The sequence below is a fragment of the Papilio machaon genome, chromosome 8 (genome assembly GCF_912999745.1).
Source record: "Papilio machaon chromosome 8, ilPapMach1.1, whole genome shotgun sequence".
In the NCBI taxonomy this organism is placed as follows: Eukaryota; Metazoa; Arthropoda; class Insecta; order Lepidoptera; family Papilionidae; genus Papilio; species Papilio machaon.
The window spans coordinates 8,005,430-8,019,338 of NC_059993.1; the positions used below are offsets into that span (position 1 = coordinate 8,005,430).

At 32.5% G+C, this 13,909-nt stretch overlaps 1 protein-coding gene across 1 annotated transcript; it reads left to right on the top strand.

Moving 5' to 3' along the window:
* Positions 1 to 325: 325 nt before the first annotated feature.
* Positions 326 to 13,103, top strand: LOC106720388 (membrane alanyl aminopeptidase). Its single transcript, XM_014515070.2, has 15 exons — positions 326 to 397; positions 3,410 to 3,857; positions 5,110 to 5,268; positions 5,437 to 5,748; positions 5,820 to 6,003; positions 6,415 to 6,656; positions 7,142 to 7,331; positions 7,516 to 7,708; positions 7,891 to 7,991; positions 10,200 to 10,376; positions 10,473 to 10,657; positions 10,759 to 10,926; positions 11,145 to 11,288; positions 11,379 to 11,451; positions 12,769 to 13,103. The coding sequence occupies exons 2-15, from the start codon at positions 3,412 to 3,414 to the stop codon at positions 12,979 to 12,981; spliced, it is 2,787 nt and encodes a 928-aa protein (XP_014370556.2). The 5' UTR covers positions 326 to 397; positions 3,410 to 3,411; the 3' UTR covers positions 12,982 to 13,103.
* Positions 13,104 to 13,909: the final 806 nt, after the last annotated feature.

A 13,909-nucleotide genomic window follows, 5' to 3' on the forward strand; every position in this document is an offset into this window, starting at 1 on the left:
TAAAAATATTATTATTTTAGACCTAAGGAAAAATTTAATAAATTATGTCTCCAACAATAAGATTAAAAAACTATATTCTTTAGATGCATGGCTTAATAGGCGAAAATTATATTCAGGAGTGGTCATCCGTAGTTCAAGAACGAATATAAATTATTTGTGACAATCGTCTTTGCAGATATTTGCATTGCCTTTCGAGAGTTATAAACATTATTCTGATCAGACCACTACAACACACATAAAGTGAATCTTCTGAAAAATTTCTCTTGACACAAGGTGGTGTTTATCAACGACTCCTTGATAAGCAAATACTTGAGATGTATCTTATCAAACATTTAATGCGATGAGGATGACATAAATGAATAGTAGACATAATAAACTGTCGAAGTTAACACGTCAGGTATGTTCATTATTTTTTTTTAAAAAAAAGCAAGATCATTAATAACATACGAATTTGTGAATACAAATACTTGTGCGAATTATTCACACTAATAGTAGTAGTAGTAGTAACTAATAGTAGTAGTACTAGTAGTAGTAACTAGTTGCTAATTTATCTATTGTTATCTATCTATCTATAGTTATACGCACATCTGACATATTCATAGGGATACATTCACACACCAACATTCCCACACACACGCACACTAAAACATACACAACACACACGCACACGCACACACACACACGCACCAATCTAAAACACACGTATGCAAAAAAAAAAAATCGATAATAATTTATTTTTTTTTATTTTTGTTTTGTTTTGAAAATCATAAATGATTGTTTTCTTTTCTTTTATCACTAAATGTAAAATTAATTTAATGATGATGATAATGGGGGAAGGGATTGGCTCCTGAAACACAGGGCTTTGCCCTAGTTCAGGAACCAAGGCTTCCACTTAATTGTGTATATGAGTGTTACAATAAAGTAGTTATTATTATTATTATTATTAATGATTATATGTTATACAGTATGTAGGAAATTTACGTTTCATTATCAACAGCCTTTATCTTCCCACTGCTGGGCATAGGCCTTTCCCAATGCCTTCCACAGTACGCGGTCCTCCGCCTTTCGCGTCCAACGACTTTCAATGTACGTTAAGTTAATCATAATTTACTATTTTGGGAACTCGCTGTTAAAACAACAAAGAAACATGCTGTACAATAACATTTTTTGTAAAGTTTTTGGGAACTAATTCTCGGAACTCGTACGATTGCAGTATGTTTTCGTACAAGTTTTTAGGCTGTTTTAGGCTGAGATTTTAACCTAATTAATTAAGTTAAAAATTGTTAACTACGTAACTACATTACTTACAATTTTTATCTAGCAGTTTGGTGCAAGAGACTCAAGAAACGTTTAGCGCGTGATATCTTTGTACAAAGGGGCTTAGCTAAGAAAACAACGGAGAATTTATTTTATAACTTTAAAAACATAACATAAAGATAAAGAAATTAAATCTGAGATTATTATCTACAGTAGCGCTCAAAAGTATTTTGACAAATACATTTAATAGTTTAATTAAAAATAAATATGAAACACAATAATCATTTATTTATTTTTTTATCACTTTTTGAATAAACTTCAAAATGGTGTCAAAGTGGTCCTTATTCGTAATAAAAAAAAGTTTAATTTTTTTATATATTAGGAAAATGGTGGCTCAAAAGTATTTTGACATTTTTGAAAAAACATTAATTTAATGCATAATTATAATTTACAGTAAAAAATATGTTAGTATTTAGTAGCATATCCCTTGGCCTTTATAACAGCCTTGCATCGCTCCGGCATTGAGTCGATTAATTTCTGTAATCGACTTATTGGAATTTTATCCCACTCATTTTTTAGAGTTTCAAACAAAACGTTTTTATTTGAATAATTTTGCGTTTTTACTCTACGTTTTAATTCTTCCCAGAGATTTTCAATTGGATTCAAGTCGGGACTTTGACTTGGCCACTTAAGAACTTTAACTTTTTCACGATTTAATAAGTCACTAATATGTTTTGATCTGTGTTTGGGATCATTGTCTTGTTGAAAATACCACTTAGCTGACATGTGATGTTTAGCATATGGTAACATCTGAGACTTTAATATTTTTGCATACATGAACCGATCCATTTTTCCTTCTATTCGAACTAATGGTCCAACTCCAGACCGTGAAAAACATCCCCAAACCATAACACTACCACCTCCATGTTTAACTGTGGGTATTTGATACCGATAATCATATTTTTTGTTTACTGGACGCCGAATGTACTTGATACCATCAGATGACATTAAATTAAATTTACTTTCGTCACTCCATAAAACTTTAGACCACTCTAAACTTGACCACGATATATGCCGTTTCGCGAACTCAAGACGAGACTTCCTATTTTTTTCGATATTAAAGGTTTTTTAGCCGGTCTTCGGCCATGTAACCCTAGGACCTTTAAGCGTTTTTTGACAGTAGAAACATGAATATCAACGTTATATTTTTCTTTTAATTCATTTTTTATCATTACAGCGGACATCCGTATATCATTTGCTGATAACTTTTTTATAATATGATCGATGTAAAAAGAAGTTTTTCTTGGACGGCCTGTTCGAGGCTTACTTTCGACGGTTTTTCGTTTGTTATAAACTTTATTCCATAAGCTAACTAATTGTCGAGACACTTTAAACAAACGAGCAACTTCTGTTTGTTTCAATCCTTGTTTTAATGCATTTATAACGGCTTTTTTGAAATCACTAGAATATTCCTTGCACTTAGACATATTGAAGTAACCAGAAAAAGTAAATTTACGTAAAAATAAAAACTAAGGAACAAGTAATCTGCGAGAGTTTGTCTAGTCAAATGCGTGTCAAAATACTTTTGAGCTCACGGTAAGTCTAATACGTTTGGCGGCGCGGCGTGTAAACAAACAAGTTGTAATTTGATATGGTTAAATAGTCGCAGTTACACTACTCTACATTATACTCAAGACATTTTCCGATGGGCTTTTATTTTAAAAAAAATATTTAAAAAATTTATGTTGTCAAAATACTTTTGAGCGCTACTGTAGATCATAATTTTGCACAATAATTAATTTTAAAAATCATTTTACTATGTCATGTGGATAAAAATTATTTCGAATTTCACATATTGGAAATAATGGAAGATCTTTCATCATTAGCCGACTTATGTAAATGGGTCCAATTATTTTGTAGAGTGCACTTTTGCAAATTAGTCGCGTTGCTCTTCAACTAAATTAAACTTACGTGTTATATTTCATTTACCAACTTTTACTGTTACACTTAATTCATGCAATACTTCCGTTAGTGAAGATTTCTTCTATTAAATCTACAATAAAGGACTACTTTAATAATCATTTAACTTTTCTGAGTATGGCAGTGATTCTTTAATTATTGCTATCATATCAATCAAATGTATTTTTTTCAGCAATGCTTCGATACATTATAAAGATAGTGTTACTTAGTTTCACATTTGAGAATGTATTTTGTGATACAAATTATAGACTGAACACTACCATAACACCATCAGAGTACTCTGTCTTAATAACACCATATTTTGACACGGCTGATGATAGAGCATTCACCTTTGATGGAGAAGTTAATATTAAATTTACAACAGCAGCAAATATTACTCAAATAAAACTACATTCGGAGGATTTGAAATTTTCTGTAGCAAATATAACTATAACTGGTGGAGCATTGAATTCAGTTAATGATCTGCAATTTGATGAGAAATATACATTTGCACTTATAAATTTAGAAAATGAATTGCAAACTAATATTGTATACAATTTGAAGATAGTTTACGTCGGTCCAATAAGAAAAGATTTGAAAGGATTTTATAGAAATTATTATTACCAAAATGGAGTCAAAAAGTAAGTATGATAAGTATATTTATTATTATTATGCAAGGATTGTGTGATTTTATTTCAATGGGCTTTAATTGTGGATGAAGTTAGATCTAAAAGATAAACGGCGCAATTATTAGGCCTAATCTTAGTCCTCTTTCCCTTCCCACCCTCTTCTTATAAGGAAAGGATGGGAAGGGGAGGTGGATTGGATGGAGGAGATGCATAGGAAGGTTAAATATTCTCTTTTTGTGCGTCTCCTCCTTCGTCGATTGAGGATAGGCAACGAATCTGCAATTGCGAATGTCTATGGGCAGAGGTCGCTTCGCCATTTCGGCGAATTCATGTGGCCGCTTGCTCATTTGCCACCTTGTAATATATAAATAAAATCATGATGGCATTTTAGCATAGTTTCAGAAGGATCTTGTTTCAATTTTACCTCTTAATTATAGGTTCATTTCTCAAGTCTTTTCGATAGAAAGATGCCACAAAATGTCTAGGTAACATAGAGTTAGAACCAACTAGATGAAGTAAAAAGGGAAAAACACTTTACTATATTTCAAAATACGTCAGATAGCACAACATATAGCATATTACTAGCAAAATTGACAGTCGAGTACATTCATAACATAAAAGAGATAAAGCAATAGACCACTTAAAGTAATCCGCACACTATGTTATCTGTTTATGACAATGTGAAGAAGCGTGAACAAACAAGCAGATAATACGATCGAGTCTTGCTAAATCAACAACTTATCTTGGGGATTTTTGTACAGCTTCAATACAAGTACATCAATTGTATTGCACAAAATACCGTATGATAAGAATTGAAAATCTCTATTTCTTATTAATACAGTTTTAAATAAAAAAAATAGCAAAAGCTTATCTCTGATTGTTCTGTAAATAAACCTAAATTATCTTATGATATTCTGTTGGAAATTTAAGGACCATGGCATCCTTGTCTTTGGAGCAATTGCCAGTCCTCCCTCTCTTATAGCATCTTTTTTACTTCTCGATTCTACTATTCTACATTCTGCTTGTATCTTTTTAAAAAAGTATGTTTTTGTATCAGGGTGATTTAAGTGAATACACCTATTCTAAAGGAATAGTTTTAACAGTTTCGAAATTGCCACTAAATCTGTGAGAATTCTTTATCGATAAGGTCTTCTTCTTTACTTAGGGCTTCTAAAAAAATTTACCACAATCGTACATTTTACATTATTGAAAAAAGTGTATAAACTGACTATAACTATGCTCGTAATAATATCTTACGTTTCAGATGGTTGGGTGCAACTCAGTTTGAGCCAACGCACGGCAGGAAAGTTTTCCCATGCTTCGACGAACCGTCGTTGAAAGCTGTTTTCACATTGACCATTGACAGGCCTGCCAGCTACAAACAAACACGGGCTAATACAAAATTACAAAGTAGTATCGATCTGTAAGAATACGTTTTCACAATGCTAATGATGATTTTTTTAAATAGGCTTTTCGAAGAAAATATTTTCTGCTATTAATTACTCAACAATTATTGCGATATTATGGTTCGCTATTTTATTTTTATTTTTTCTTCCCAAAATACATATGTTAAGAGAATAATTCTTTTTAGACCAAATGGCTACGTGCGGGAACAGTTTTATCCGTCTCCTAAAATGTCAACATACTTGGTTGCGTTCCTTATTTCGGAGTTTGAGGCAACAGTGAATATGAACGGATCGAATGAATTTGGTGTGTACACTAGACCAGAAGCTAAGAATCAATCTGACTATGCTTTTGACTTTGGACTAAGGGTTGTAAATGCCCTGGGAAATTATTTCGGAATCGACTATTATTCCACTAACAGCCAAATAGGATTGGATCATGTCGCGTTGCCAGATTTTAGTTCAGGTGCTATGGAGAACTGGGGTTTAGTGAAATACAGGTACTATAATTAATTCCCCAACCAAGGAAATTAAAAAAAAACAGTCGGTGACTAAATTATTTATATTCCAGAGAAGCTTTACTCTTGTACGTGCCGGAAGTTTCAACTCCACATTACAAGTACAGGGTAGCTCAGATAATTGCTCACGAAACAACACACATGTGGTTCGGCAACCTTGTCACATGCCATTGGTGGAGTAACACTTGGCTTAATGAAGGATTCGCTAATTATTTCCAGGACTACATTACCGAATTGGTAAGATATCAAGACAAATCTTAAATTATTGTGAGGACGTAGTAAACTGTATTCATCATCATCATCATCATCATCAACAAACTGTATTCGCTTTGCATCAATCTAATATATAAAATTCTCGTGTCACAGTTTTCGTTCCCGTACTCCTCCGAAACAGCTTGACCGATTCTCATGAAATTTTGTGAGCATATTCAGTAGGTCTGAGAATCGGCCAACATCTATTTTTCATAACCCCCCCCCATTTCTTAACTGCGCGCGGACGGAGTCGCGGGCGACAGCTAGTATTATATAACCTAACGATTTCAGTTCTCCATCTAAATTATAAATATTTAAAAAGCATTTCTCGAATACTTTTATGGATTTGATCAATAACAAAATGACAATAGTAATCTTTTTCCGGAATTTCAACAGATCGAACCAGCTGTAGGAGCAGGTGACATGCTTGTGACTGGATCAGTGTATTCCGCTTACGAAGCAGACGATTCTCCCGAGGCTCCCGCTATCACTAACAATGAAGTTAACTCACCCGCCGAAATTAGCGGACATTTTGGCACAGTAACGTACCAAAAGGCTGGATCTGTTATCAGAATGATGCACCATCTAATTGGAGACGACGCTTTTAAATTTGGTTTGAACGATTATCTGAGAACCAAGTAAGTTATCAAATAAGTTTTGATATCTTTAGATTTTTACTTCTACTCTCTACTACCCATAGAAAAGAGGACACACAGAAACAGACCGTCAAACCCATTTCCCCTTTTTATCCATAACTTATAAGAAAAGAGTGGTAAGGGAAAGAAAAGTAAATAAGGCCTTCATTTTAGTTTATTCATTACCAATTCTTTCAGAAATATTACTCAGGAATTGACATCGAAATTTTAAAAGAAAACAAAATTTTATATGTATATTGAACTAGCTTTTACCCGCGACTCCGTCCGCGCGGAATTAAAAAAATGCACACAGGATAAAAAGTTTCCTATGTCCGTCTCCTAGTTCTAAGCTACCTGCCCGCCAATTTTCAGTTAAATCGATTCAGCAGTTCTTGAGTTATAAATAGTGTAACTAACACGACTTTCTTTTATATATAAGATAGATAGATAATAAGCTATAATATATATATTGAATATTTAAATTGCAGCGAATTTGACGTTGGTTATCCTGATAGATTGTACACGAGTCTACATAATGCAGTTGTGACTTACAACTCGTTATCGGCATATCCAGAAACTGATATAACAAGTGTTATGAGTTCTTGGATATCAAAATCAGGCCATCCAGTGCTACATGTTGATGTCAACTACGAGGAGAATAAAATTACTTTAACGCAAGTTAGTACTTCTAAGGAATTAACTTCTGCCAATTATTATATTAATAATTTATAGTTTTTATTGTTGAATAAGATGACCACCTTTTTAATAGGCTCATAAACCTTTATTTTATCTTGAATATGCCTTCTTCGTTTTGATTTTCAAATTGTTCTTATTACCTCAACTATGTTATGTTAATTCACAGAAACGTTTCTTCATCAACTCTTCGATTGAATCAGATGAATTGTACAAGATACCAATAACATTAACTACTGGTCTGCAACCGAACTTCAAAAATACTAAACCATCGTTTATAATGCATAATAAAACAGAGACTATTGATGTACAGGTTAAAACTACAGATAAACATTGGGTTATTTTTAATTTACAAGAAACAGGTAAGAAAGTGTGACATTAGAACATCAATGACTACTTTTGAGATATGAAACTATACTTGAGGCATTTTGTTTTAGAAATTCGGTTTCTATTATTCTGTGAATTTTAGAACTCTTTCTTTATTACAACTATGGGAATCTTTTATTAAATGTTCAAGAATTCGTTCTAAATACCATTTTTTTAGGTTTATACAGGGTGAACTATGACATGGAATCTTGGAGATTGATCGCTGCTGCTCTGAAAGGCAATGATCGGGAAAAGATTGATCATCTAAACAGAGCTAAGGTGAGATATTCACTTACAAATACACTTACCAGATATAATACATACATACATATATATAGGTGATCAACGGCAGATGGAAAGGGCATATAAAATGCACTCAAAAGTAACCTAAAAAAACCAATTTCAAACAAAATGCACTAAAAAGTAACATAAAAAAACAATTTCAAACAAAATGCACTCAAAAGTAACATAAAAAAACAATTTCAAACAAAATGCACTAAAAAGAAACAAAATAATGTCATGAAAACTCTCTAAACTCTAGTAGTTAGTAGTAGGGGCTCAGTTTTCCGCAACTCCACGACAAGCGCGTATTTTGCGTGTCTCTAAACTCTAAAGAAAGTTCTCTTCTTTCTTGTAACATGTCTATATTGTATAATTATTGTTATTTCGCAGTCGGTGTCGGCCGAAGTAAATAGGTGACATTTTATATTTGAGATGTATTAGACATACTTACGTTTATGTCCCTACTTAGGCCGAAACCGACTCCAAAATAACAATAATTATACAATATAGACATGTTACAAGAAAGAAGAGAACTTTCTTTAGAGTTTAGAGACACGCAAAATACGCGCTTGTCGTGGAGTTGCGGAAAACTGAGCCCCTACTACTAACTACTAGAGTTTAGAGAGTTTTCATGACATTATTTTGTTTCTTTTTAGTGCATTTTGTTTGAAATTGTTTTTTTATGTTACTTTTGAGTGCATTTTGTTTGAAATTGTTTTTTTATGTTACTTTTTAGTGCATTTTGTTTGAAATTGGTTTTTTTAGGTTACTTTTGAGTGCATTTTGTTTGAGATTGTTTTTTTTTTTAAGTCGGCTATTTTTTTTTTCTTAAAATTTTTGTTTTATTTCACAATTTTTAGTGAATTTGAAGTTCAATTACAAATTTCCTTAATACATATAAAGACATAAATAAGACAAATAAAGAAAAGGACTTTCCTATTTGATATGTGTGTACTTCAATTCAAAAACTAATTTAGAATGCAGCAGATAACCACTTATCCTTTAAACAATGAAATAATTATCAAAATCGGTATACAAATTGAAAATTACCGAACTAATACATCGTAGCGTGCCTTTAATTTTGTCCAGCCGCGCGCCGCACTAGCATTTTTCGAATGCGCGTAGTTTTTAATTATTTAATATCTCCCAAACTATTGATCAGAATTACATAGTTTAAATGCTAATGTAATCTGCATTTAATACTCTAGCCATCAAACATATTTATTTGGATAAGGATTCATATCGAATATAATATAATAGCGCCGTAAGCTTACGATGCTGTTTTTCGTGTGCATTTTAATCGAAGTTTGTTCACAATAACATGGTTTTTGTGAGACATCCATAGATGATAGATATATGCCACCCAGGACTTTTATTTAGCAAATTTAAGGATCTACAATTACTCCATACATCATTTTTATGTAAGTCATATAGTTTGACCTACGTAAGCCCAGAAAGCAAAATTGTGCTTTTCGTGTAGCATTTTTCGTTTCCGCGTAATTTTATTCTTACGATATCTCCTAAACTATTAGACAGAATGATATAGTTTCCATTGCAAATATAATCTACATTAAATTCTCTTGATAATGAACATGTTTATTTACATAAGGGTTAATACTGAACTCGAATAATAGCGTCGGAAATAGGGCATGAATTTAATTGATGTTTCTGAAGAAAAAAATGGTTATTGTGAGAAAACTATAAAAGATAGATATATGCTATCGCGGACTTTTATTTAGCACATTTAAAGAGCTACAATTCGCCATACATCATTTTTATGTAGGTCCTATAGTTTAGCCTACGTAAGCGCTGAAAGCAAAAATGTCCCTAATTTTCGCAACAAATTTTGAAGCTATATTCAAAATCTACTAGTCTTCTAGTTATTTAAAAAAAAAAAAAAAAAAATGGGACCCACCTGCAAGCACTTCCTTTCGATTAAAATATTTTTCATCAAAATCGGACCACCAGGGGCGGAGTATCGCGGTAACACACATAAAAAAAAAATACAGTCGAATTGATAACCTCCTTCTTTTTGAAGTCGGCTAAAAATAGAAAAAAAAAACAAAAGCGAAATACAATAAGAAAAATAATTTTAAATACTCATGTCATTTAATAACATATTAGTTTAAACCCTTAAAAATACTAAGAAATTAGGTAAAAATATTGTAGTACAATACAAAAACGTGTATGAATTTCATATTTCAGATAATCAATGATTTATTCGCTTTTCTTTACGCTGACGAAGTGAAATTTGAACTTCTGTACGAGGTGCTGGAATTTTTATCCGATGAAACACATTATTCGGTCTGGAATGCTGCAATCCGGGGTTTCAATAAATTGCGATCTTTCTATCTAGGATCGGATGCTTTAGAAATCATTGAAGTAAGTACATTACAAATTAAGGCATCAGCTTCAAAAGGCATCAGCTCCAAAGTTACCAACGAAATCCATTTTTTTGATGTTATAATCGGATTTCAGGATTATGGACTACAGCTAATAGATAACATTATTAACAAAATCGGCTACGAAGATAGAGCGTCGGACGATTTTGTAACCCTAAGAAATCGCGCTCAAGTAACAGAATTCGCTTGCAAGTTGGGACACCAAGGATGCGTGGATTATAGTCTTGGATTATTTAAGAGACTCAAAGAGAACGGAACAGAGTAAGTATTGCAAGGTCTAACTAAATAGAAAGTCTTAGTATTTGATTAATTATTCAAAATTATTTTGAATGATATTAATATAGGGTTTCATTATATTTCAGGATATCTCCTAGTCTCAGAGTCGCTGCTTACTGCACCGGGCTACGATATGGCAACGCTGATGATTACGACTTCTTGTGGCGACGCATGTCCACCCACAATGTGGCCAATGAAGCCAGGACGATTGGCGAGATTCTTGGCTGTACAACTGATAAGACTCAGCTTAATAGGTAACATTTTGTTAACGAACTTGTGAAGGATTTTGTTCAGTTGTTGTACTATATCTGTGCAATAACTAGGCCGTTAATTATCTTTTATTTTAAGTAAAATAATTTGAATTCGTACAAAAAATAGTAACAGAAAGCGTTCATCTATTGTTTAATTATTTAATGACTGATTTATATGGAATTCAACGTTTTACTTTATAATGTTCAATATTATTAAACAGATTTTTAGTTTCCATGCAAGTAGAAGACAGTCCTATAAGGATACAAGACTTGACAGTCCCCTTGTCGAGCGTTCTGTCTAACTACAAGAACGTGCCTGTTGTACTTGAAGCTTTGCAACAGAATTTCACGCTCTGGAATGAAATGTGAGTATTCTGTCGGAAATGCATCGCTTGATCTTTACTCAAATATTTTTTTATTAAATAGAGTACAACCTGATTTGATTTCTTTCACAGATACACAACATCAATAGACTCAGTGTTGTCCACTATTGCCACAAGCTTGCGTACTGCCGACGAATTTACGAAGGTAAGAACCAAATTTAATACGAGATGACAAAATATCTAATTCAAAAACAAAGCCCATCTAAAGACGCACCAATCAAATTATTTATCGAAAATTTGTTATGTGATAACATTCAACTGGAATTTTTATTGTTTGTGATTAAAACAGAACTGTTTTTGCCAGCTAATTAGGTCTTTGTTTTCGTAACCCTTATATTTGTAGAAGAGTTCGATTTCAAAAGTTAGCGGATTCCTTGTTGGAACACTTTGTCAAACAATAGCAAAGCGCTCTTAATGAATGTATGCGTAACACCCTGCGGTGTTTGAGGGCCGGCCATTCAGGTCACAGTGACAAAGCAATTAGTGAGAAGGTCAATAAAAGCAAATTCGCGTTAAACGCGACAACGCTTGTTATTTGTTATGTTATGCGTATTTTTATGAAATTAAAAAAAAATACCAAAGCACAAAAAATATTTTTTAAACTTTCAAAGACAGCTTCTTATCTAGTTATGGTTTAAAGGTAACCTACTCACAATTTCTAAGAGATAAATATAATAAGCATTTAATAGCACAGAACTTAATCTCTCAGACAATTTACTGAAACAAAAAATAGTGATTCGCATAACCTTACAAATCTTTTGCATGTTTTAAGAATTGAATTGATGACCTACAAACAACTTGGTACTCTAATCACTAGGTTACAAGGTCAATGTTGTTGCTAATATGACATTTATTAAACAGTTATGTACACTGGCAGTTCGCCATTACCGTATTGTAAATTTGTTCGTGACCTTGCCAACACAGTCATTTTTAGCTTCTCGATTCATACGACTCATTTGACCTATTTACGCTATTTTTAGAGATTCTCGAGAGGAACTTTTGCAAAAAATTATACGATATCATTATTCGTAATACTTCCTAAGTGTTAGATAAAGAATGTGTGTTAGATTCCTCATTAAATTATGTAGCTATAATTATTTAGTTTATATTATACTAGCTTTTAACCGCGACTCCGTCCGCGCGGAATAAAAAAAATGCACACAAGATTGAAAAAGTTCCTATGTCCGTCTCCTAGTTCTAAGCTACCTCCCCATCAATTTTCAGCTAAATCAGTTAGACCGATCTTGAGTTATAAATAGTGTAACTAACACGACATTCTTTTATATATATATATAGATTTAATTTTAATATATTCCTCCCAAACAGAGCTGGCGACTAGCAGGCGTAAAATTTCAGATTCTGCTCTATTGCGGATTTATTTTAAAATCTTTGTTTTTTTTTTAAATCGACAGTTGTGTGTTTTTTTTGACATTTATTATGTAAGTTGTAATCTCTGTCACAGTTCGAGGATTGGTTGAATTCGTGCAGTCAATGCAGCGAACAGGCGGTGACCACGGCACGAAGGGGTTTGGGCAAAGCTCGCGAGACTGTCGCCTGGGCTGACAAACATAAAGCCGATATTATGAAGAGTCTTAAGAGTCTTGGAACAACTATCAATGCTTCCTTCGGTATTATATTAACTGGTGTTATGTTCTCTATGTATGCTAAATTTTAAGAATCTTTTAATGCGTTTATGTTGGTAGCGGGGGGGCAAGTGTACTCTAGTTTTTAACGTTCCAACACAAATAATGAATACTACGGTGTTTAATGCAGATTTAAATTTACTTCATTATTAAGGTTTTATTAAAAATATTATGTAATTTAATAGACTTAAGTGTAAATTAATAAACAAACATGTTATTTTTGATAATATTTGTACATAAATAAGTATCTATTAATTATTATTATTAACTTGCTTTTATGATTTTGAATAAAAGAGATCCCACTCCACTAAACAAATAGATTAGTAATATATTTAATTTTATTTTTAAAGTTGTTTCAATTTTCACTGACATGGAATTTCTGCGTGTTGTGTAAAAGTACAACCGCCGTTGATATCCGTTCTTACGAGCAAACATATCATGACGAAATATTACATTCCAACCGCCGAACCCAATAATCTATCTTTAAGATCGATTCGATATGAATAGTATTTCAATTACTAAGTAATAGATGGAGTAAAAAAGAACTTAAACTTTAGATCGGTTTTTTTGGTTGTTAACATGAACTCGATGGTCTTTGAAGAAATGGAATAAAAAGGAAAAAGTAAAATTATTTCTTTCCTTAAATATATCAGTTGATTCATTTTACATAAATTTAATGTGTTTAAAGTAACTTAGGTTTGATAAATAGTGTAACGTTGAACTGTTTTCCCAAAACAAAAGTTCGAGTACCCTCATAACCTTACGAATACTTTACAAGCCCTTCGTCTTGTCTACGCCGTGTCCGCCCTTATTCGTTATGGTAGAGTTCTATTATGTCACGGCTTAATTTATGACAACAAAAATCTTATCTTGTTATCCACATTAGGCGCATAAAAAGTAAATTGAAACAAAAAAGAAACAAAGTAAAACCAGCCAGTTATTAAAACAAAAAAAATCGCT